The following is a 26,795-nucleotide window of genomic DNA, read 5'->3' on the forward strand; positions in this document are numbered from 1 at the left end:
TCTTGTACTGTCCATACCATTAACTATTAACTGCATTATTCCTAATTGTTACATAGTGTATCCCATGTAACGTAAGGGTCCAATTCAATAATTCAAACGGTGACTATTTCAACTCTTCAGATGGTCAAGGAAAATCATACAAAATTGACGTTTATAAACAAAAGGATAAAACCATCATAGGAGGCGATGGATGGAACAAGTAAATTTCAGATAATAAGTTCACTTGGGGAGAGTACTGAGGGAGTCCTGGATTAAGGGGTCCTCGGGTGTCCGGGCTATGTGATATGGGCCGAACTGATGGGCCGTGAAGATACAAGGTGGAAGGCTTTCCTCCGTGACCGGATAGGACTCTCCTTTGCATGGATGGCAAGATTGGCGTCCGGATGTATAGTTTTCTTCCTCGGTAAACCGACTCTGTACAACCCTAGGCCCTTCAGGTGTCTATATAAATTGGAGGGGTTAGTCTTTAGAGGCGATCAAAATTTATATAGGCTAGACATCTAGGGTTTAGCCATTATGATCTCAAGGTAGATCAACTCTTGTAACCCCTATATTCATCGAAAACAATCAAGAAGGAAGTAGGGTTTTACCTCCATCAAGGGGGCCCGAACCTGGGTAAACATCGTGTCCTCTTCGTCTCATATTATCTTCGATCCTCAGACGCATAGTTCGGGACCCCCTACCCGAGATCACCCGGTTTTGACACCGACATTGGTGCTTTCATTGAGAGTTCCTTTGTGTCATCGATGGAAGGATCGATGGCTCGCCTTGTCATCAATGACAGCATCACCTCTGGAAGGGCCCTAGCTCCCGGACAGGTCTGCCAGCTTGGCGGTTTCACCATGGGCGCTCGCTTGGCCGTTAAGCCAAAGGCAGCCCCACAATCACCAAACATCATCTCCGCAGCGACCTCGAACTATCCGAAAAGATGGATCCATCTGATGTCTCGTCCTTGAACGAACTGCTAGATTGCATCGCCGCCCTGGGTGTCGCAACTGACTATGATCGGATTGGGCTTAAACCCGATCAGAGGGAAATCAAGTCCCCGCCGATCACCCATCTGGTAGCGGTCGTGGAGGAACAAGCCGATAATACATCTCCCCCTAAGTTAAGAACAAGCTATGTTCGGATATCCGAGCCCTGCGTGTCGGATACCCATCTTTAGGAACAGACCGTATGTCCTCCGAACATAGAATCAGGCGCCGAGCCTGAAAATCTCTAGGACCCTCCGGATCCCAGACTAGTGACCTCGGAGATTCTTCAAACTCCAGATCCAATAGTGGGCTAGGGTTCGGATTTCAGCCCACCCACCCACCACAAGCAATATTCCCCAAGCAATTCAGGTCCTCCAGACATATGTGACCTAATGTATGTACTGTAGGGTTTCGTAGTAATTACAAAAAAATTCCTACGCACATGCAAGATCATGTGATGCATAGCAACGAGAAGGGGGGAATGTGATCTACATACCTAGTAGATCGACAACGGAAGCATTTGGTTGATGTAGTCGTACGTCTTCACGGCCCGACCGATCAAGCGCCGAAACTACGGCACCTCCGAGTTTTAGCACACATTCAGCTCGATGACGATCCCCGGACTCCGATCCAGCAAAGTGTCGGGGAAGAGTTCCGTCAGCACGACGGCGTGGTGACGATCTTGATGTACTACTGCAGCAGGGCTTCGCCTAAACTCCGCTACAATATTATCGAGGACTATGGTGGCTGGGGCGCCGCACACGGCTAAGGAAAAGATCACGTGGATCAACTTGTATGTCTCTGGGGTGCCCCTGCCTCCGTATATAAAGGACTAAAGGGGGGAGGCCGGCCGGCCACATAGGGCGCGCCAGGAGAGTCCTACTCCCTATGGGAGTAGGATTCCCCCCCCCCAATCCTAGTTGGAATAGGACTCGCGGAGGGGGGAAAAGAGAGAGAGGGGCCGACCCCCCTCTCCTTGTCCAATTCGGACCAAGGGAGGGGAGGGGCGCGCGGCCCACTATGGGCTGCCTCTTCTCTTTTCCACTAAGGCCCATCATGGCCCATATAGCTCCCGGGGGGGTTCCGGTAACCTCCCGGTACTCCGGAAAAATCCCGATTTCACCCGGAACACTTCCGATATCCAAACATAGGCTTCCAATATATCAATATTTATGTCTCAACCATTTAGAGACTCCTCGTCATGTCCGTGATCACATCCGGGACTCCGAATAACCTTCGGTACATCAAAATGCATAAACTCATAATGTAACTATCATCGTAACCTTAAGCGTGCGGACCCTACGGGTTCGAGAACAATGTAGACATGACCGAGACACGTCTCCGGTCAATAACCAATAGCGGGACCTGGATGCCCATATTGGCTCCTACATATTCTACGAAGATCTTTATCGGTCAGACCGCATAACAACATACGTCGTTCCCTTTGTCATCGGTATGTTACTTGCCCGAGATTCGATCGTCGGTATTCCAATACCTAGTTCAATCTCGTTGCCGGCAAGTCTCTTTACTCGTTCTGTAATACATCATCCCGCAACTAACTCATTTAGATGCAATGCTTGCAAGGCTTAAGTGATGTGCATTACCGAGAGGGCCCAGAGATACCTCTTCGACAATCGGAGTGACAAAACCTAATCTCGAAATACGCCAACCCAACATGTACCTTTGGAGATACCTGTAGTACTCCTTTATAATCACCCAGTTACGTTGTGACGTTTGGTACTACCCAAAGTGTTCCTCCGGTAAACGGGAGTTGCATAATCTCATAGTTATAGGAACATGTATAAGTCATGAAGAAAGCAATAGCAACATACTAAACGATCGGGTGCTAAGATAATGGAATGGGTCATGTCAATCAGATCATTCTCTTAATGATGTGATCCTATTAATCAAATAACAACTCATTGTTCATGGTTAGGAAACATAACCATCTTTGACTAACGAGCTAGTCAAGTAGAGGCATACTAGTGACACTTTGTTTGTCTATGTATTCACACATGTATTATGTTTTCGGTTAATACAATTCTAGCATGAATAATAAACATTTATCATGATTATAAGGAGATAAATAATAACTTTATTATTGCCTCTAGGGCATATTTCCTTCAGTCTCCCACTTGCACTAGAGTCAATAATCTAGATTACACAGTAATGATTCTAACACCCATGGAGCCTTGGTGTTGATCATGTTTTGCTCGTGGAAGAGGCTTAGTCAACGGGTCTGCAATATTCAGATCCGTATGTATCTTTCAAATCTCTATGTCTCCCACCTGGACTAGATCCCAGATGGAATTGAAGCGTCTCTTGATGTGCTTGGTTCTCTTGTGAAATCTGGATTCCTTTGCTAAGGCAATTGCACCAGTATTGTCACAAAAGATTTTCATTGGACCCGATGCACTAGGTATGATACCTAGATCGGATATGAACTCCTTCATCCAGACTCCTTCATTTGCTGCTTCCGAAGCAGCTATGTACTCCGCTTCACATGTAGATCCTGCTACAACGCTTTGTTTAGAACTGCACCAACTTACAGCCGGACCGTTTAATGTAAACACGTATCCGGTTTGCGATTTAGAATCGTCCGGATCAGTGTCAAAGCTTGCATCAACGTAACCTTTTACGATGAGCTCTTTGTCACCTCCATATACGAGAAGCATATCCTTAGTCCTTTTCAGGTATTTCAGGATGTTCTTGACCGCTGTCCAGTGATCCACTCCTGGATTACTTTGGTACCTCCCTGCTAGACTTATAGCAAGGCACACATCAGGTCTAGTACACAGCATTGCATACATGATAGATCCTATGGCTGATGCATAGGGAACATCTTTCATATTCTCTCTATCTTCTATAGTGGTCGGGCATTGAGTCTTACTCAACTTCACACCTTGTAACACAGGCAAGAACCCTTTCTTTGCTTGATCCATTTTGAACTTCTTCAAAACTTTGTCAAGGTATGTGGTTTGTGAAAGTCCAATTAAGCGTCTTGATCTATCTCTATAGATCTTAATGCCTAATATGTAAGCAGCTTCACCAAGGTCTTTCATTGAAAAACTTTTATTCAAGTATCCCTTTATGCTATCCAGAAATTCTACATCATTTCCAATTAGTAATATGTCATCCACATATAATATCAGAAATGCTACAGAGCTCCCACTCACTTTCTTGTAAATACAGGCTTCTCCAAAAGTCTATATAAAACCAAATGCTTTGATCACACTATCAAAACGTTTATTCCAAATCCGAGAGGCTTGCACCAGTCCATAAATGGATCGCTGGAGCTTGCACACTTTGTTAGCTCCCTTTGGATCGACAAAACCTTCTGGTTGCATCATATACAACTCTTCTTCCAGAAATCCATTCAGGAATGCAGTTTTGACATCCATCTACCAAATTTCATAATCATAAAATGCGGCAATTGCTAACATGATTCGGGCAGACTTAAGCAACGCTACGGGTGAGAAGGTCTCATCGTAGTCAATCCCTTGAACTTGCCGAAAACCTTTTGCGACAAGTCGAGCTTTGTAGACAGTAATGTTACCATCAGCGTCAGTCTTCTTCTTGTAGATCCATTTATTCTCAATTGCTTGCCGATCATCGGGCAAGTCAACCAAAGTCCATACTTTGTTCTCATACATGGATCCCATCTCAGATTTCATGGCTTCAAGCCACTTTGCGGAATCTGGGCTCACCATCGCTTCTTCATAGTTCGTAGGTTCATCATGATCTAGTAGCATGACTTCCAGAACAGGATTACCATACCACTCTGGCGCGGATCTTACTCTGGTTGATCTACGAGGTTCAGTAGTATCTTGCTCTGAAGTTTCATGATCATTATCATTAGCTTTCTCACTAACTGGTGTAGGTGTTACAGAAACAGTTTTCTGTGATGCACTATTTTCCAATAAGGGAGCAGGTACAGTTACCTCGTCAAGTTCTACTTTCCTCCCACTCACTTCTTTCGAGAGAAACTCCTTCTCCAGAAAGTTTCCGAATTTAGCAACAAAAGTCTTGCCTTCGGATCTGTGATAGAAGGTGTATCCAATAGTTTCCTTTGGATATCCTATGAAGACATATTTCTCCGATTTGGGTTCGAGCTTATCAGGTTGAAGTTTTTTCACATAAGCATCGCAGCCCCAAACTTTTAAAAACGACAACTTTGGTTTCTTGCCAAACCACAGTTCATAAGGCGTCGTCTCAACGGATTTTGATGGTGCCCTATTTAACGTGAATGCGGCCGTCTCTAGAGCGTACCCCCAAAACGATAGCGGTAAATCAGTAAGAGACATCATAGATCGCACCATATCTAGTAAAGTACGATTACGACATTCGGACACACCATTATGCTGTGGTGTTCCGGGTGGCGTGAGTTGCGAAACTATTCCACAATTTTTCAAATGTACTCCAAACTCGTAACTCAAATATTCTCCTCCACGATCAGATCGTAGAAACTTTATTTTCTTGTTACGATGATTTTCAACTTCACTCTGAAATTCTTTGAACTTTTCAAATGTTTCAGACTTATGTTTCATTAAGTAGATATACCCATATCTGCTCAAATCATCTGTGAAGGTGAGAAAATAACGATATCCGCCACGAGCCTCAATATTCATCGGACCACATACATCTGTATGTATGATTTCCAAAAAATCTGTTGCTCTCTCCATAGTACCGGAGAACGGCATTTTTGTCATCTTGCCCATGAGGCACGGTTCGCAAGTACCAAGTGATTCATAATCAAGTGGTTCTAAAAGTCCATCAATATGGAGTTTCTTCATGCGCTTTACACCGATATGACCTAAACGGTAGTGCCACAAATAAGTTGCACTATCATTATCAACTCTGCATCTTTTGGCTTCAACATTATGAATATGTGTGTTACTACTATCGAGATTCAACAAGAATAGACCACTCTTCAAGGGTGCATGACCATAAAAGATATTACTCATATAAATAGAACAACCATTATTCTCTGATTTAAATGAATAACCGTCTCGCATCAAACAAGATCCAGAAATAATGTTCATGCTTAACGCTGGCACCAAATAACAATTATTTAGGTCTAATATTAATCCCGAAGGTAGATGTAGAGGTAGCGTGCCGACTGCGATCACATCGACTTTGGAACCGTTTCCCACGCGCATCGTCACCTCGTCCTTAACCAATCTTCGCTTGATCCGTAGTCCCTGTTTCGAGTTGCTAATATTAGCAATAGAACCAGTATCAAATACCCAGGTGCTACTGCGAGCATTAGTAAGGTACACATCAATAACATGTATATCACATATACCTTTGTTCACCTTGCCATCCTTCTTATCCGCCAAATACTTGGGGCAGTTCCGCTTCCAGTGACCAGTCTGCTTGCAATAGAAGCACTCAGTTTCAGGCTTAGGTCCAGGTTTGGGTTTCTTCTCTTGAGTAGCAACTTGCTTGCCGTTCTTTTTGAAGTTCCCCTTCTTCTTTCCTTTGCCCTTTTTCTTGAAACTAGTGGTCTTGTTGACCATCAACACTTGATGCTCCTTCTTGATTTCTACCTCCGCAGCTTTCAGCATCGCGAAGAGCTCGGGAATAGTCTTATTCATCCCTTGCATATTATAGTTCATCACAAAGATCTTGTAGCTTGGTGGCATTGATTGGAGAATTCTGTCAATGACGCAATCATCTGGAAGATTAACTCCCAATTGAATCAAGTGATTATTATACCCAGACATTTTGAGTATATGCTCACTAACAGAACTGTTCTCCTCCATCTTGCAGCTATAGAACTTATTGGAGACTTCATATCTCTCAATCCGGGCATTTGCTTGAAATATTAACTTCAACTCCTGGAACATCTCATATGCTCCATGACGTTCAAAACGTCGTTGAAGTCCCGATTCTAAGCCGTAAATCATGGCACACTGAACTATCGAGTAGTCATCAGCTTTGCTCTGCCAGACGTTCATAACATCCGGCGTTGCTCCTGCAGCAGGCCTGGCACCCAGCGGTGCTTCCAGGACGTAATTCTTCTGTGCAGCAATGAGGATAATCCTCAAGTTACGGACCCAGTCCGTGTAATTGCTACCATCATCTTTCAACTTTGCTTTCTCAAGGAACGCATTAAAATTCAACGGAACAATAGCACGAGCCATCTATCTACAAACAAGCATAAACGAGCAAGATACTTATCAGGTACTAAGTTTCATGATAAATTTAAGTTCAGTTAATTTACTTAAAGAACTCCCACTTAGATAGACATCCCTCTAATCCTCTAAGTGATTACATGATCCAAATCAACTAAACCATGTCCGATCATCATGTGAGATGGAGTACTTTCATTGGTGAACATCATTATGTTGATCATATCTACTATATGATTCACGCTCAACCTTTCGGTCTCCTTGTTCCGAGGCCATATCTGTATATGCTTGGCTCGTCAAGTATAACCTGAGTATTCCGCGTGTGCAACTGTTTTGCACCCGTTGTATTTGAACGTAGAACCTATCACACCCGATCATCACGTGGTGTCTCAGCACGAAGAAATTTCGCAACGGTGCATACTCAGGGAGAACACTTCTTGATAATTAGTGAGAGATCATCTTATAATGCTACCGTCAATCAAAGCAAGATAAGATGCATAAAAGATAAACATCACATGCAATCAATATAAGTGATATGATATGGCCATCATCATCTTGTGCTTGTGATCTCCATCTTCGAAGCATCGTCGTGATCACCATCGTCACCGGTGTGACACCTTGATCTTCATCGTAGCGTCGTTGTCGTCTCGCCAAGCTTGTGCTTCCACGACTATCGCTACCGTTTAGTGATAAAGTAAAGCATTACATTGCGATTTCATTGCATACAATAAAGCGACAACCATATGGCTCCTGCCAGTTGCCGATAACTCGGTTACAAAACATGATCATCTCATACAATAAAATTAGCATCATGTCTTGACCATATCACATCACAGCATGCCCTGCAAAAAAAAGTTAGACGTCCTCTACTTTGTTGTTGCAAGTTTTACGTGGCTGCTACGGGCTTAAGCAAGAACCAATCTTACCTACGCATCAAAACCACAACGATAGTTTGTCAAGTTGGTGCTGTTTTAACCTTCGCAAGGACCGAGCGTAGCCACACTCAGTTCAACTAAAGTTGGGGAAACTGTCACCCACAAGCCACCTCTGTGCAAAGCACGTCGGGAGAACCGGTCTCACGTAAGCGTACGCGTAATGTCGGTCTGGGCCGCTTCATCCAACAATACCGCCAAACCAAAGTATGACATGCTGGTAAGCAGTATGATGTATATCGCCCACAACTCACTTGTGTTCTACTCGTGCATATAACATCAACATATAAAACCTAGGCTCTGATACCACTGTAGGGTTTCGTAGTAATTTCAAAAAATTTCCTACGCACACGCAAGATCATGTGATGCATAGCAACGAGAAGGCGGGAATGTGATCTACATACCTAGTAGATCGACAACGGAAGCGTTTGGTTGATGTAGTCGTACGTCTTCACGGCCCGACCGATCAAGCACCGAAACTACGGCACCTCCGAGTTTTAGCACACATTCAGCTCGATGACGATCCCTGGACTCCGATCCAGCAAAGTGTCGGGGAAGAGTTCCGTCAGCACGACGGCGTGGTGACGATCTTGATGTACTACTGCAGCAGGGCTTCTCCTAAACTCCGCTACAATATTATCGAGGACTATGGTGGCTGGGGCGCCGCACACGGCTAAGGAAAAGATCATGTGGATCAACTTGTATGTCTCTGGGGTGCCCCTGCCTCCGTATATAAAGGACTAAAGGGGGAGGCCGGACACATAGGGCGCGCCAGGAGAGTCCTACTCCCTATGGGAGTAGGATTCCCCCCCCCCCAATCCTAGTTGGAATAGGACTCGCGGAGGGGGGAAAAGAGAGAGAGGGGCCGGCCCCCCTCTCCTTGTCCAATTCGGACCAAGGGAGGGGAGGGGCGCGCGGCCCACTATGGGATGCCTCTTCTCTTTTCCACTAAGGCCCATCATGGCCCATATAGCTCCCGGGGGGGGTTCCGGTAACCTCTCGGTACTCCGGAAAAATCCCGATTTCACCCGGAACACTTCCGATATCCAAACATAGGCTTCCAATATATCAATCTTTCTGTCTCGACCATTTCGAGACTCCTCGTCATCTCCGTGATCACATTCGGGACTCCGAACAACCTTCGGTACATCAAAATGCATAAACTCATAATGTAACTGTCATCGTAACCTTAAGCGTGCGGACCCTACGGGTTCGAGAACAATGTAGACATGACCGAGACACGTCTCCGGTCAATAACCAATAGCGGGACCTGGATGCCCATATTGGCTCCTACATATTCTACGAAGATCTTTATCGGTCAGACCTCATAACAACATACGTCGATCCCTTTGTCATCGGTATGTTACTTGCCCGAGATTCGATCGTCGGTATTCCAATACCTAGTTCAATCTCGTTGCCGGCAAGTCTCTTTACTCGTTCTGTAATACATCATCCCGCAACTAACTCATTTAGTTGCAATGCTTGCAAGGCTTAAGTGATGTGCATTACCGAGAGGGCCCAGAGATACCTCTCCGACAATCGGAGTGACAAAACCTAATCTCGAAATACGCCAACCCAACATGTACCTTTGGAGACACCTGTAGTACTCCTTTATAATCACCCAGTTACGTTGTGACGTTTGGTAGTACCCAAAGTGTTCCTCCGGTAAACGGGAGTTGCATAATCTCATAGTTATAGGAACATGTATAAGTCATGAAGAAAGCAATAGCAACATACTAAACGATCGGGTGCTAAGCTAATGGAATGGGTCATGTCAATCAGATCATTCTCTTAATGATGTGATCCCGTTAATCAAATAACAACTCATTGTTCATGGTTAGGAAACATAACCATCTTTGATTAACGAGCTAGTCAAGTAGAGGCATACTAGTGACACTTTGTTTGTCTATGTATTCACACATGTATTATGTTTCCGGTTAATACAATTCTAGCATGAATAATAAACATTTATCATGATTATAAGGAAATAAATAATAACTTTATTATTGCCTCTAGGGCATATTTCCTTCATGTACGACAGCAACCTCAGGAAACGGTCCATCACTTCTGGACCAGGTTCCTCCTTGTTAAAAACAAGATTACAGATTGCTGCGATGATGACGCAGTTTTAGTTTTTTGCCGCAACTGTACGGACGAGGGAATCCTCAATGCCCTCAACCGTCGCCGCATACTGCACTTTGCAGATTTGGCACACATAGTACAGAAGTACTGCGCAACGGAAAGCGTATGGAAAGCCCAGACAACACGATGGGATCCTCTTGCCTTTAAGCAGCCCATCGGACGTGCAAAAAGGATGCACCCTTACGGGGCACCCGATCATTGTCTCATTGACAAGAGAATCAAATCCCTCACGGGACATAGAACTGTCCTTGATGAATTGCTCGACAAGCCCTGTCAGGTACACACAACGCCAAACACCGAACCAACACATTGCCTTCGGGCATGTTGGGTACTCCGGCAAGTGGCTAAGAGCGGCGAGGCCATCCTCACCAACACTACCCCAGAGAAGCACTCTTTGGAGGATGACGATCTCAATGTCTTTACAGTCTTCGAGACCTTTTCTTCAAATAATCGGCGCAAAAGGGCGCTCCGTGACCTCGCCGAAGTCAACCAAGTATCCACAATAAATCCTTGGAACTATACGGCAATAACTTTTACTATCGATGACGAACCAAGGGCCAGATCAGTCCGAGCACCAGACGCCTTGGTCTTAAACCCAATTGTGGATGGCTTTCGACTCACCAAAGTGCTCATGGACGGCGGTAGCGGACTGAACCTCATCTATGAAGACACGCTCAATAAAATGCAAATGGACAAGAGTCACATCGAGCAAAGTAGCACCACCTTTCGAGGCATTATCCCCAGTCGAGAAGCACAATGCTCGAGGAAAATTAAACTTGACGTAGTATTTGGCATGCCGGAGAACTACATGTCTGAAGAGTTGTTCTACCACGTGGCACCTTTCAACAGCGGATATCACGCCCTGTTGGGGCGAGACGCCTTCACACGCTTTCAAGCCATACCCCATTATGGGTACATGAAGCTCAAAATGCCATGGCCCAACGGAGTTATCACCATCACCAGTGATCCGGATATAGCACTCCGCGCCGAAAACAAAACTGCATCCTTGGCCCTCGAGGCACTATCTAAAGCCCTCGCGGCCGAGGAGCTAACCACTCTGTGTTCCACAGTGGACAAAGATTATGTAATCCTCGATAAGAGGTCCAAGTCCACTTCTTTCAAACCAGCAGACGAAATAGTCAAATTTAAAGTGCACCCGACGGATCCTAACAAGACAGCCTCCATTGGAGCACAGCTGGATCCGACGGTCGACGTTGCCTTGCGAGCATTCCTGCGCGAAAATTGGGACATCTTTGCCTGGCATCCTTCGGATATGCCAGGAATCCCACGCAGACTGGCCGACACAGCCTCAACATAATAAAGGGGTACAAACTAGTCAAGCAAATGATGCAACGATTTTCTGAACCCAAACGACAAGCTATGGAGGAGGAGCTAGCCAAGCTACTTGAAGCCGGGTTCATCAGAGAGATCAAACACCCGGACTGGCTAGCAAACCTGGTCACGGTGTCGAAGAAGGATAAATCCTGGCGCCTTTGTGTCAATTTCAAGGACCTCAATAAGGCTTGCCCTAAGGACCCCTTCCCGCTGCCCCGCATTGACCAAATAATTGACGCGATCGCGGGACACGACTCATTGTGTTTCCTTGACGCATACTCCGGATACCATCAAATTAAGATGAAGGAGTCCGACCAGGCTGCAATGTCATTCATTACCCCGTATGGGCCTTTCTGCTTCAACACTATGCCTTTCGGACTCAAAAATGTTGGCGCCACTTACCAACGCATGATTCAAACATGTCTGGAAAAGCAAATTGGCAAGACAGTGGAGGCATACGTAGATGATGTAGTCATCAAGACTAAACATGTCGAATCATTGGTGGACGATCTACACCTCACATTCAACAACCTCCGAACATATGACATACGGCTCAATCCAGAAAAATGTGTTTTCGGCGTCCCAGCCGGAAAACTACTCGGGTTCATTGTTTCCAATAGAGGAATCGAAGCGAACCCAGCCAAAATCCGAGCCTTGTCACAATTGGCAACGCCAACAAACTTAAAGCAGGTCCAAAAACTAGTTGGGTGCGTGGCAGCCTTAAGCCACTTTATCTCCAGATTAAGAGAAAAGGCGCTACCACTTTATCGACTGCTCCGACACACCGACCAATTTGAATGGACGGATGCGGCTACAGCCGGATTGGAAGAAATAAAGGCTCGCTTGATAAAAATACCCCCTCGTCGAACTCTATGTATATGTCCCGATCCTCACAAAAGCCAGGGTCTTCATCGCGGTTATGATCCTCTGGCTGTGGAGCGGGACAGTGGACGTCCTCGGTCATTTTCCTCCATGACTGTTTATGGAAACAAAGGGCAAAAAGGGATTAGTATCCGTGACAGTGATAATGCAAGACAGACGATTGAAATCTTACCCATTCTATGGGGTTGTACATGGAAAAGCCTTCCCGGCAGTTTAAGCGGAGGAAAGTTCTTTTTCACCCTTATACAGATCGACCAGGATTGTGGCCAGATCGGCAGGGGTATCCGGACCCTTCCGTCTGTAACGGGACACGTCATCTTCTCCATTGTAACACCATAAGGGAGTTACTCTGGACTGGAGAGGCTGGATGCACCTCTTTATTGCAATATCCACAACCTCGACTATCGAGAGCTCAGTATGGGCTAGTAACCTGACGTTGCTAACCAACCTTTTTACTTCCGCACTGACCTCCTCCTAGGGACTTCGGGGATGCTAGTTGAAAGCTTTTTTAAAGGGGCGTTGGAAAACTCAGGAAGGCCATGCCGAACTAGGTCCAGCAGTGGGACGTCATCTATGTAGAACCACTCCGAAGACCACTGCGGGTATACTTCTTTGGAGTCCCTATGAGGTATCCGGATCCGGCTATATGCCATACTACAGCACCGCCCACTTAGAAGATAGAGCCTCCTTGATGGCGGGGAACAAGGCAAAAGAACTTCCTCCATAGTTCAAAATGGGGCTCGATGCCTAAGAACAGCTCGCAGAGGGCAACGAAGTCTGAGATGTGCATGATCGAACCCGGGGTAAGGTTGTGCAGTTGGATGTCGTAAAATTCCAATAGGCCCCGGAGAAAGGGGTGGATTAGAAATCCTAAGCCCCGCAATAGGAACGGGACAAAGCACACCCTCTCCTCCTTATTGGGGTTGGGGAAGTTCTCAGCCATCGCATCGTTGCCGATTGAGGCCAATCCCGCTCGAACGGGGACTAGATCCGTGAGGGTAAGATAACCCTGTGTCTAGAGTCGGCTCAGCTGAAGATGAGGCACTGAGCAACTCTGTCAATCACCCTCTTGAGGACCATGGGGGCGCGAAGAGGAGCCTGGAGCGCTGGCCATATTGGAAGGCTTTGTTCGTAGCTAATCTTGACAGTTTTTCCTGTGCGCGATGTGAGATGGCATTTGGGGACCTAAGTCTCCTTATATAGATGTCGTCCGAGCGTGGTGAGGGGCTTATTTACAAAAAATCACGGACCGTTCGTATTCATTCGGCGCGTGGAAATCGAAGTGACCACAAGAAGGAGTCATAAAGGCGGTGCACCTAGGTCAGAGCTAGACTGTCGTTGGTCCGAAGTATAATGAAGAACCCGCCTTGCAAAGCCGAAGACATAAGCCGGATACTACATCGTCATTGAAGGCAAGTTCGGAGGCTACTGAGGGAGTCCTGGATTAAGGGGTCCTTGGGTGTCCGGGCTATGTGATATGGGCCGGACTGATGAGCCATGAAGATACAAGGTGGAAGGCTTTCCCCCGTGTCCAGATAGGACTCTCCTTTGCGTGGATGGCAAGATTGGCATCCGGATGTATAGTTTCCTTCCTCTGTAAACCGACTATGTACAACCCTAGGCCCTTCCGGTGTCTATATAAACCGGAGGGGTTAGTCCTTAGAGGCGATCAGAATTTACATAGGCTAGACATCAAGGGTTTAGCCATTATGATCTCGAGGTAGATCAACTCTTGTAACCCCTATATTCATCGAGAAAAATCAAGCAGGAAGTAGGGTTTTACCTCCATCAAGAGGGCCCAAACCTGGGTAAACATCGTGTCCTCTTTGTCTCCTGTTACCTTCGATCCTCAGACGCACAGTTTGGGACCCCCTACCCGAGATCGGACGGTTTTGACACCGACAAGTACATAAGCTTTTACTTGAACAAAGAGTTCAACAAGTAATGATTAAGTATTTCTCCGACCGAGATGATGAGCTTGATGAAGATGATGATGAGTATTCCCAGGATGATAAGGATGACAACGATGATGATGAGAGCCATGATGAGGATGATGATAGCCAGGAGCATGAGGATGAGGATGAGGAAGATGATGAGTGTAGAGGATATGATGACGATGATGATCCATACAATTATGCAATTTTATCTCAAAGAATGAAAGGGCTTAATGAGAATGAGAAGGCCAATCTCATCACGATCCTACCATTAAGTGTGCACTACTTGGGGAGGCCATTTGTGCACCGTTTTACTAAGGCCAACATAGTGAAACACACTATGGTATGTTTTATATATTTTTCTCTTTTTTTGTTCATAACACTATATGGCAAGATGTCCAACATTGTGTGCATTGTTTTTATTTTAATCACGGGGGTCATAGAAATTACCTATGAAGATGATTTATGGAAAGGGACATCCCTGCTACCGGCATTCCTGTCACCAGCATTCGATACAAGACGGACACAGACGACCGCGTATCATTCTATGAGGTCGGCTAGCGGGAATTCCTAAAGGGAAAGAGATTACAACAAACGGTTGACACAACAATTGTCATCACTATAAAGAACAACATGAACAACAACTTCCAGACGATGGTTCTGGTAGATCTTATTTAGAAATAAGGTCCAGTTAAATATCTCCAAGCCGATGAACTCTTAGTTACTTAGTTAAGATGCCTGTGATACTTTGATGTTGGTTTGTTAATTGGAACAGATTTGAAGTGTTAGTAGTTGTTATGAAGAGCACTAATTACCTAATGAACTTGCATGCCTAAGCTTACAATGTGCGCTTTATTTGCTATTAGTATTGAATTTGTTAAATTGAATTTATGCAAAACGCAGCAACGGTAGCACAATTGGTGTCGTGGCTGCAAAAAAATTAATTCGCATGCCTAAGCTTGCAGTGGCCAACGCTCTAGTATGCCTGCCATTGCAGCATGAAAAAATAGTGGCAGGCAGGTAAGCACCGCCTGCCACTGAAGAGACTCACCCAGGGGCGGGCCACTACGCATCGCCCACCACTGCAGAGCTCTACCAGTGGCATGCGCCCGCCACTAATGCGGTTATAGTAGTGGCAAGAGGTCAGTGGCGGGCGCCCCTGGCAGCCTGGCCAGCCACTGCTGTCATTTTTGCGGCAGCCACTACTAGGCATTCCTGCAGTAGTGATGCTAGAACACAATAACGAGAAAGAAGAACAAAATCAGTAACGAGGATAACGGTATAGTGGGCATGGTGATGACTCAGGAGGATACGACGCATCTTGGATTTTGTGAAATATGGCAAAGCAAAGGGAACATCACATGATAACCAAAGGTTCACTCGAATATCATTCGTCTGCTCATAGGGGTCGATATGGACGTCCACGGTTTCGCTGTCGGTCATTAAACGAACGGTTTCGTTCATGTCTATGAGTTAACGAACCTACGGGGTCACAAGGTTAAGGCAATCATGATCTGCTAAATGTTAGTAGGATGGCAGTGATGAGAATATATTTGTGGAATTATTTCATTAATATTCAGAATAGTTCCGAGAGGAGCCGGAAGCATTTCAGGGTCACCAGAAGGGTTTCGGAGAGTATCGGGTAATACCGGGTATTACGATAAATATATATAGGTGAAAAATGTTTTTGGTGATGTTAAATTATATATAAAAGGATATAAAATTATTTAGAACACTTTTATATTTAATTTAATATCAATGGGCCTAAAAAGGCGAAGTGGTGAAAGACAACTTGTGCCACAAAGGCTCAAGTGGGGGAGGCGCCCCCTTTGCCATGGAAGGAGGCCGAATTGGAGTGGAGGTTGGACTCCTCCTCCCCTCCCTTGGCCGGCACACCAAGGAGGGACTTTCCCTCCTTGGTGGCTGCCCTCTCGCTCCCCTCCAACCTATATATACTAGGTTTTTTTTGCTCTTTTGAAAACACAAGTTTTGGAGCCTCCTCTAGTTCATCTAGCCCTAATTCTAGTTGGTCCTAGTTGACTTATTAGAGCTTGGTCTAGTTGCTCTAATCCTCATAATTAGAAGTCCAGTGTGGTTCTAATCTCCTCCCTCTAATTCTCTGGCGACTATTAGCTCTAGACGGCGAAGCGTTGTTGGATTGTGAAGGTTGCACGCTTGCAACCAGGTAGGGAGGCCGTGCTTTCGGTATTTAGTTCGAGCGACTTCGCATGGGTGGTTCGTTGGATCGTTCATCGACGATTCGAGGGACTCCATGTAGGATCTACGCTAACATGTTCTTCTTTTGCTGCAACTCGGTGACAGTAACGATCGTGATTACAACCCGTTATGCATCTTCATATTGATTTTGGGTGTGCATATGTGCGATTTTTTTTGCTTTTTCCTACATTTCCCAACATGACGGGCCATCCAGCCAGCTTTTATGCTGGAGAACTCGTCTTCCTACTCGTCGAATGCCATGGAGATTATGGAGAAAATGATGGTGCAAGGAGCATATGTGAGCGAAGTGTGGTGCGATTTGTGCCCGGCGTCTGGCATCATTTAAATAGTGGGGGGGGGGACCAACCATCGTTGTGTTTAATGGCGGGGGACTTTCGAACAGACGTGTGGCCTGAATAGGTTTCTCGGCACATGCGCGGTTTTAATGGAGGAAGGAGGGCAGTCTGTGGTCGTATGAATGCTGCGAGGAGACATGTTAGCCGGGCGTGAAGCGGGCGGTGCTTCTTGGCTGGCGCGTCGCTTCAATGTCTGCATAGTGAGAGGTCGCGCCCGCTCTGGGCCAACGTCAATGCGGAGCGGCCGCTCTACAACGGCATGAATATGGGCAGCGGCGGGAAGGAGGGAAGCGCGTGAGCGAGTGAGGGGGTTTGGTGGGCCGGGACGATCATACACAGGCGTGGCAGCTGTCCGGACGCCCGCAAAACCCCTTAGTTTGTCTCTAGTTTGGGGGAGAAAGTGCGTATGAACCGTTGAGCGGACCGATACAGACCGGTACTGAATGACATAATACGTCTGAACCGTGCTGTCCGAACGTATATGAGCGGTTTGAGGGTCGGCGTCGGAGATGCTCTAAGTAACATTGCCGATATTTCAAAGTGGGAGGAGACGTTCCCGTCGACTACGAGACGCTTACGGTGACTTTGTAAAATCTCAAGATGATATGCCGGCTCGGTCTCTCGGAGGTGCTCATAGGGGTAGGGTGTGCGTGTGTGTGCATTCATAGGGGTGAGTGTATGCGCGTGTATATGAACGCTTATGTCTGTACTGATGCTAAAAAAACGGTTGCATACTGGATATTAGGGCAAGCAAATAGTTGAGCCGGCGTAGTTCTTGTTAAAAATTCGCATAAAATCAGCCATCACACGCTAAAGACGAAACTGATTAGGAACTAAGTTTGATTGCTCCGAGCAACGTATTAGCCCTCGCACTAGCATACCATCGCCTCTCAAAAAATAAATAGCATACCATGGCTACTTGGGCATTCTAGTGGACGACGACCAGGACCAATTTCGCTGTCAACTTTACAACGACGAGGGAAAAAGGAAAAGAAAGCGGACTATTAGCCCACCCGATTACATTCACAATTCATTCATACCAGTCAAACTGAAGGCTACACGCCTCCACCGACGCCAACGGAATATGGCCGTCCAACGAATCACCCCTCAACAAAGAAGAAAGAAGGATGGAATCGCAGATGCAAGATCGGTCGGCTTTTAGTCTTTATGAAAAGACAAAAAGAAAATGGACGAGAAACGCCTCCTTTGTTTTGCACCAAGTAATATTGCCTCTTTTTCCCAGCAAAGAAAATGTAATGTTGCCTCCTCGTTAGGTCATATCCCACGGGAACATGAAAAGTTTGGTTTAATACTTTCATGTTTGGTTTAATACTCGGTCAAATATAGCTTTGTAAAAAGACTCTTTCTTTCATCTCCTGCAAGGCGGTTAGGCTAAAGATTTCCTCTCTCGATCTTCGTCGGTGAGTTCATCGATTCGTCTCCCTTTTCCATGCCGCTTTGAAACCGGTGATGGGGAGGGCAATCTGCCTCGGTTCGGCTAGTAGTAGGTTAAAGTTTAGTCCTCACAGTGGCATTCAGATGAATAGTGGCACTTCATATTCGAGTGGTCTTCCGGCCTTCAATCCTCGTCGAGTTTATCCGCCAGGGAGATTGGATGGAACTCCAACGTAGATTTTTATCGGCTCCTCGAGGCAGCGAGGTTAGGGTTTCTTGTGATGTGCATGCAGCAACGAGATTTAGTGCCAGGTTCTATAGATCGATTCAAGGGTACAGCGGCGACGCCTGTGGCTCCATAGTGCTGGTCCTTAGGGGCGAGTGGACGAGGCTTCTCATCTATCATTGATAATGGTTAGCCGACTTCAGTATGACAATGGTTACAACGATGCGTCGATGGCTCTTTTTGGTGGCAGCAATAGTCATTCGAAAGATTTAGGAATCTTGATATAATTTTTATTAGATTTGTAGTGCTTTGTATTTCTGATCAACCTTCATAATAAATTTGGATCCTTTTCGCAAGAAAAGACATAGACAAAATCATAGAACTGGTTCATCTTGATATATATATTAGTAATAATGACATGACACCCATGCGGTACTCGCTGAAAGAAAGTGGATTTATTAAGCGAACGAAGGGTTTGATGTATCGTTTCATTGGGGCATTTTGTTTTATTTCTACTAAATGTATTTGTTTCAGCATATATGATGTAGTTTGACTGCTCATACTGAGTATCGACTGTAAATCTCGTGTATAATATTTAGTCAAAAAATCCATAATTATATACAATGTTTTTGGAAGTGAATCTAATGTTGTCTATAATGTGTACCCCCGTTAGTGTCTCCGGGGTTAGTAATGACTTCATATCATTGACCGATAGTTGGTCATTGATGTGCATATTAATGGCGCCAAGTAGGATGGTCAATGATGACTTGTAATTGCCTTTGTAGATTGGGGCTGCACTGTTGACATTAACACAAAGTACTTATATAGACATGCACAGTACACAAGCACATCCATATTCATCTCATAAGAAACATTACATTTCATTTATATTTTGTCCAAATATTTAGAGATAACATTGGCACCAAACCAGTGGAACGTAAAATTATCTTGGCTTCTAACAAAATGGGTTGATGATGATGAAATCTTGGAGTTGCCGCCGATGAGATTCTTACGCGAGTGAGGAAAACTTACTCTAAGGAATCCAATAACTGACCTTCCACTTCACCCATTTTAGGTTGATAGAGAAGATAGTTATGTCAACAAATCAACGGGGAAGGGAAAAGTGGCAACTTTTCCAAAGCTGTAGCACACATATATATCTTATAAGAGGATGTGCTGCATAATAAAATAGCAACTTGATAAATCAGAAAAAGTGGCGAACTTACAATTGCTTCAAAAATTGCTAAGAAAGCCCAACTCAGGTCGCACTTGTTGTGCGATTTGGTTCCAACTTTTTGTGTTGTGCAACCAAAATGGAGTAACGTCCCCATTGTGACATTTTAGTTGCGCTGCACATAACATTCTTAGCAAAAAGTTGTTTTATGCAATACATTAAAAGGACACAACAACAACGGTTTTTCACCTAACCCTGCAGAGAACATGTTCATTTGCTATACTTGATAATCATACACATAGTAATAAAAAGTGACTACCGAACACTTGCATTGAAAGCTAGGCACATACTTAGTTGCTAAGGTCACAAGTTTCATCATCAGTCAAGTTTCCAAAGTGTAGTATTAAAGTGCGCTTACAAAGTATGAGTTGAATAGCTTGTCTAAGTTATTATCTAAATACCCATGTAGACAAAATAACTAAGACATACATACTTTTAGTTCTTGCATCATCGGTGATATGAATAAAACCTACATAGTTAGATCTTAAGATTCAAAATCTAGTTTTAATGCACGCAAGTAAAATTCTAACATCCATAGTAAAATAAATACAAATGTATTCCACAATCATAATGACTTGTCCATAAGATGCATAGCAAAATTGAAATTACAACACTAACGGAAAGGAACATAACTCACCATCGTGGCCGCCTCCTCGACCAACAATTAGGTAGCACATGTTGTGTCTACTATCGAGCATATGTGCGGGAGACCCAACATTTGACCATCAACTAGACTGCAACAGCAGTACAAATCCCATGCGTTGTCGCCGACCATGGCCTCAGACTCTCTCCGAGCAATAGTAGCGAAGGCGTCAGGTGGTAGTGACCGCCTGTGGGAGACACAAGACACACAATGCTGGCCGCGACCTCAGACTCTCTTCGAGCGATGGATCGGTGCCAGGATAGAGGAGGAGTGGTGACAACATAGAGAGATCCATGGAGGCCGGCGACCGATGGTTAAGGCCGAGAGGGAGTGGTGTCACGGATGTACCAATGAGATTAGTAATGCTTTTACATTTTAAAAACAACTACATATTGTACGATTTTCGAACTGAATATCAACTTTATAATAAAGCCTCTAAATAAATACTAGTAGATGGTACGGGCCATGCACATGATGTCTTATGATCAGACTACAATCGAAGTTACACGATGCAATTCTACATGGCTTCGTGCCCATATGTCTTTACATGATGGGTGCTTCAGAAAACAGCCACAAAAGATCTTGTATAGAAGCTTTTCTCTCATCAACACCAGACCGTGAGTGTGCAGATGTACAGTGGGTTCACGATAACTCCAGAAAGACCATCTCGGCGTCGTTTTGGCGCGCGGCCGCACTAAGCGAATCCCGGAAACCAGGGTCGTTGGATCAGTTGGGTTGGGTAAGAAATCAATGGCTAATAAATGCTTCTCTGTGATGAGTCCATGTTCAAAATTTTGTGTACTATAGTAGTAGAGACAAGGAAATGTCTTACTGTAATAATGTAATGTAATAATTAGGTACCATGTTTAGATGACATAATGGCAATGACTAGCTACTATATTTGGATCACATAATGACACTAATGTTCATATTTGTAGTTTACTATGTCTAGTCTTGCACATTGATTGATACCTGGTAATGCTTAAAGTTGCAAAACAGATCTCTCAAATACACATTATATGCTTATGTTAGTAGTAATTACAACGCAACATGTGAGTCGTCAACTTTGTCCATCCGATTTGCTTGTATCCTAAATCTACTCTACGGTACATGGTTGGTCCTGAGTTCAGACACGACACTCACTTATAATAAAATTAAGAAGACATTAAGCGCGTTGCTATGGGTATTCTTACCAATGCAACAAAACAGTGAAGTGTTGAATGCATGAAATTGGATGCCCACGCTTACCAACGTAAATACATATTATGTTCCGTGTTCTCAATTTCATACAATGTACAAACTCGGCAAGGGGGCCTAAAAAAGCCACAAGATTGAGTAAGGGGGAAAGGCCGCTACGTGAGTGCGCTAAAAGCCACTCTCCCATAATGAGGTGTTGCCCGTTGGCAACCCGCCGTGAATATCTTCAAGCACATGAGTTACCAAGCTCTTTTGAGCCTATAAGATGCGGCGATAGAGTTTGTGCCTGAGCATCGAAAAGAGCCAACGTAGTAATGGAGTGAGCACGCTTAAGAACACACCCCCCACCCCCGCGCGTGCGATGATAGGCCTCCAGTCCATCGACGATGAATATTCTTGGATTCCCCGTGAAAGATGAGGGCCAACAACTTCATGTTAGTTGCCACTCACAACTAGATGGGACGCAACCAAAAATCATCAGATGTTTGGCTGTCTTCAAAATGCATCAAATGCAGTTCCTTTATTTTTCATTTTCATGGCTTAGCGAAGTCTAGATAGGAAGATGGGTGTGGAAGTAAGTTAAGTTGCCAACAGTTATTGTTGGTTGTTCGCAACTTGTGGAGTTGGCAACTTACTTCCACACAACCGGTTTTAGACGATATAACCGTTATTTTTAATTAATAAAGCTTTATCTTTCAAAAAAAAAGTTGCCAACAATTATTATTACCCTTGTCTTTTGAGGTGAACGGCTAATGCATGGTATTCAATAAAACTTGTTGATGCATGGAACTACTTATAAGTTGAGATGGTTGGTGTCTTGTCGATAAGAATTATGTCTCTAGTTTGCTAAAAGCTAAAAAGTAACATGTCGTTGAAAATGAAAGAAACATGAGGTCCTTGCTTGTATGTCTGAGGTCGAATATAAATAAAATAATAGTGTCGGGGGGCAAACAAATTTTCTTTTGAGGGAATGAGGGACAATCATTTTTGTTTTACGTGAAGCTGATGATGGAGTCTTAAGTTCCCTTTCGTTCCTCATGATGTTTTGATTTGAAATAAGATATATATCTAGAATTTGAATTTGAATTTATGTTGCCAAAAATTCTTTTCCTAAATTTTTCATCGCCATTCCCCAAGTTTTACATGTTTATCATGCACACTAGGTTATGCTAAGCGACGGCTACTAAAGAGAAAAGTAAAAAATTGACAAGTATGAGAAAGAAACACACGTTCCAATAACAAGGGGTATAGAAAAGAATCAGCAATTTGGAATCTTCTAGCTGCCAATTAATTACCTGCCTATGATTGCATAATTCCGTTTCACGTCCGACATGTATATCCCAGTACCAATTATAGGCTCTACAAAATCTATCGACATCAACCCGTTCATCCGTGCTCGCCGCCTCGCATAAAAGCCACCGGACACGAAGCTTTTCGGTTGTCTGTCCGGGCAAGCCCAACACAATTCACAAGCTCTCTCTCTCTCTCTCTCTCTCTCTCTCTCTCTCTCTCTCTCTCTCTCTCTGCTTCGACGTCTCCTCTTGCCTGCCGCCTCTCTGCTTCGTGCCGAGTGAAGGTAAGCTGTTGATGCGAGTGAGGGTGTGCTCGCCATGGCTCTCACAGACGACCACGACGAGTATGCCAAGCTCGTCCGGGGGATGAACCCGCCGAGGTGAGCAACTCGATTAGCCGCCTTTGCTTTTTGTAAAGTTAGCTTCGTTTTAGGTATTTCTTGGGTTCATTTCGAGTTTTGCAGTTCTTGACCTGCACAATTTTTGATTCTGGTTTCCTTTTGTTGGTGTGTTGTATTCTTCCTTTCTTGATCCTCAAATCTCTGTTCCGAAAGGACGGTCCTTGGTTGTATCGAAATTGGGAATCCTCTGCTCTGCTCTGTTCTCATGATTTGGGGATTGGACGTGCTGCTGCAGGGTTGTGATCGACAACGAAGCCTCCGACGACGCAACCGTCATCCGGGTGGACAGCGTCAACAGCCACGGCACCCTCCTCGCCGTCGTCCAGGTCATCGCCGACCTCAACCTCGTCATCCGCAAGGCCTACTTCTCCTCCGACGGCAGCTGGTTCATGGACGGTGAGTGCGCCACACGGCCATCAAACCTTCTAGTTCTTCTAGCCCTCCGCCCAATTTCCGCGGAATCTAACAAATTTCAGTTCTTCGTTTTCCACTTGTTGTCCGCAGTGTTCAATGTCACCGACCGTGACGGGAACAAGGTTCTTGACACGCCAACCATCTCCTACATCCAGACGGTAATTCACTGAAAGAAATTTGGTGCCCGGAGGATGGAGTTTTTAATTGTGGCGAGGAGTTTTTGAGGATTGAGTTTGCTGTGTGCAGACGCTGGAAGCCGAGGATTGCTACTACCCGGAGGCTCGCAACACGGTGGGCATCGTGCCGTCGGAGGAGTACACGTCGATCGAGCTCACGGGGACCGACCGCCCGGGCCTGCTCTCCGAGGTGTGCGCGGTGCTCGCCGGCATGCAGTGCGCGGTCCGGAGCGCCGAGCTCTGGACGCACAACACGCGCGTCGCGGCCGTCGTGCAGGTCACGGACGCGGTCAAAGCCGCGGGCGGCGCCATCGAGGACGAGGCCCGCATCGCCGACATCAGCCGGCGCCTCGACAACCTGCTGCGCGGGCAGAACGGCGTGCGAGCGGCGGCCGCGGCGAGCCTGACGCACAAGGAGCGCCGCCTGCACCAGATGATGTTCGAGGACCGGGACTACGGCGCCGCCGGACGGCCGGACCCGCGGACGGAGGTCTCCGTGACGCACTGCGCCGAGCGCGGGTACACCGTGGTGGTGGTCCGGTGCAGGGACCGGCCCAAGCTGCTGTTCGACACCGTCTGCACCATCACGGACATGCAGTACGTGGTCCACCACGGCACCGTAAGCTCCGAGCCGGGCGGCGGCGCCTACCAGGAGTACTACATCAGGCACGTGGACGGCCACCCGGTGAGCTCCGAGGCCGAGCGCCGGCGCGTCGTCCAGTGCCTCGAGGCGGCCGTGGAGCGCCGCACCGCCGACGGGCTGGAGCTGGAGGTCCGCACCGACGACCGCGCCGGCCTGCTCTCCGACGTCACCCGAATCTTCCGGGAGAACGGGCTGACGATACGGCGCGCCGAGATATCGTCCGAGGACGGGGAGGCCGTGGACACCTTCTACCTGTCGGACCCGCAGGGTCACCCAGTGGAAGCCAAGACGATCGAGGCCATCCGCGCGCAGATCGGCGAGGCCACGCTGCGGGTAAAGAACAACCCGCTGGCCGACGACGGCGGTTCCAGCTCCGGGGTCGCCGCCGGTTCGACGGCGTTCCTCTTCGGGAACCTCTTCAAGTTCTACCGTCCGTTCCAGAACTTCGGCCTCATCAAGCTCTACTAGTATAGAACTAGTAATACACACAGATATCATATGTAGGGTTCACAGATACAGATCTCAGTGTACATATTGGTCCAGTCCTTCCGGTCAGAAGATGATGGTGATGATCAAGCTAGTCTGGTGTAGATAGGTTGTGTAGACAGGGTAGCACAAACTAGCTCTGGAAAGAAATGTTAGGTCAGCTCAGAAAGGATAGCATCATAGCAACTAGTTTAGCTTGGGTATATACTGGAATTGGGTTGTACCACTAGAATCTCTGTAAATACTCATCTTGTACATATATTCTTGTGGAGAAATATATCAATAAGGAAACTTGTAAATATGTGTATGCATCGTGTGTCCTATGTTTATAATTTGTAAGAAGGTGTTCATTTGCATTTGTTAGAGCAACTCCAACGCGCCGACCCAAATGGACGCGTGTTTTGTCCGCTTTTCGTCCGTTTGGATTGGCCTGACGGATGTGGGCGTCCGCTTTTTGATTTGGGTTAGCAGATGCGACCAACGGAAGGCATACCCATTTTTGCTGATGTGGCCGGAACTGATTTAATAAGCATAATTATACATAAATGGCCGGTCAAATGCCGGCCAAAGTCCACTTATAAACATAACAAAACATTAAAAAAAACTCTACCAAACACCCGCACGCTACCCTAGTAGACCACCTTGCCGTTGCCCTTGCCGTTGTCGTCGTCGTCGCCGGTGAGGTATGAATACAGGAGGTGGCTCAGCCCAACCAAACGCGGCTTGATAGGCCGCCAGGGTAGCCGTCTCCGGTGTCTGATGCGGCGGCGGCATTGCGGCGAGGCGGGCGCGCTCCTCCTCCTCCTCACGGTGCAACTGGTGCTCCCGATGCATGTGTCGCTCGGCGTCGGCCCCCTCCTTTGCGATCCAATGCACCTTATAGCGCTCAAGGTGGGCCGCGCCCTCTTCCGGCATGGAGGTGAAGTAGCAGGGAGACGCGCTCACCCACTCTCTCAGCTGGCCGGTCCACAAATAGGACTCCTCGGGCCAAGTGGGGGGCGGCGATGACTGCTTCCGCGTGGGCGTTGGCTCGCGCTCCAGCTCCGGCTCGACGACGGGCGGCACCGACAGCGGTGGCGGCACGAACAGGGGCGCGTGGACGGAGTTCCCCGCCACGGACAAAGCAAGAGCTTGCTCCAGCCCATCCCAATGGGCGCCCTCCTCGAGTCGGCTCGCCTCCAGCGCGTGCTGTAGGACCTCCTCGAGGGCGACTTGGTACTCCGCCTCCGCCTGCTCTTACTATGGCTTTACCCGCAGGGCGGCGGTGGAACGTCGTGGTCGATGTGGACGCCGAGGCGGCACTCCTCCTCATGCTCTAGCGCAAACCAGCGCTCCCAGTTGGGAGAGCCGGGCGCGTAGGAACGCATGGCACGTTGCTCCGGCGTAAGGAGCTCATGCCACCGGGAAACCTCCTCCGTGTGCACCCACGCGGACCACGACGCTGCCGGGATGGGGATGCGCTGCGGGTTCAGATGCCAGTCGTGCGCAAGTTCACATCCGGATACGGAGGTGCTAGCGGTACTCCCAATGCCACCGCGCCTGGTGGACTGGGATGTACAACCTCTCTCACTCCCGCGGTGGCGTGTCACATCTAGCCGGCGGCGGTGGAGGAGGGAGCCCACGGGAAGAGCTCACTCCGGCGCTGAACCTCCGCTTCCTCCCTTCCTTCCCGCTGAAGATGCCCATGGTTTTGCTAGGGTTTCGGGCTGGTTGGCTGGCTATGGTTTTCTGGTCCCGGCGAGGGAGCAAAGGTGGCCAGATGTGGGTGGAGACTGGATGAGG

The 26,795-nt window shown here is 46.7% G+C and overlaps 1 protein-coding gene across 1 annotated transcript; it reads left to right on the forward strand.

Annotated features, from left to right (window-relative positions):
- The first annotated feature begins 23,031 nt into the window (after positions 1-23,031).
- On the forward strand, positions 23,032-25,314 carry LOC125538052 (ACT domain-containing protein ACR6). The gene is made up of 4 exons (XM_048701360.2): positions 23,032-23,273; positions 23,530-23,690; positions 23,799-23,866; positions 23,955-25,314. Exons 1-4 carry the CDS (start codon positions 23,212-23,214, stop codon positions 24,993-24,995), a joined length of 1,332 nt encoding a protein of 443 aa, XP_048557317.1. The 5' UTR covers positions 23,032-23,211; the 3' UTR covers positions 24,996-25,314.
- The last annotated feature ends 1,481 nt before the right edge of the window (positions 25,315-26,795 follow it).

The sequence above is a fragment of the Triticum urartu genome, chromosome 2A (genome assembly GCF_056163025.1).
Source record: "Triticum urartu cultivar PI428250 chromosome 2A, HENAU_Tu73, whole genome shotgun sequence".
In the NCBI taxonomy this organism is placed as follows: Eukaryota; Viridiplantae; Streptophyta; class Magnoliopsida; order Poales; family Poaceae; genus Triticum; species Triticum urartu.

Excerpts from the sequence above, each read along its gene's own strand:
- LOC125538052 (XM_048701360.2), top strand. The coding sequence starts at position 23,212 with ATGGCTCTCACAGACGACCACGACGAGTATGCCAAGCTCGTCCGGGGG. Across the intron at positions 23,691-23,798 it reads CGGCAGCTGGTTCATGGACG|TGTTCAATGTCACCGACCGT; the intron begins GTGAGTGCGCCA and ends TGTTGTCCGCAG. Across the intron at positions 23,867-23,954 it reads CCATCTCCTACATCCAGACG|ACGCTGGAAGCCGAGGATTG; the intron begins GTAATTCACTGA and ends TGCTGTGTGCAG.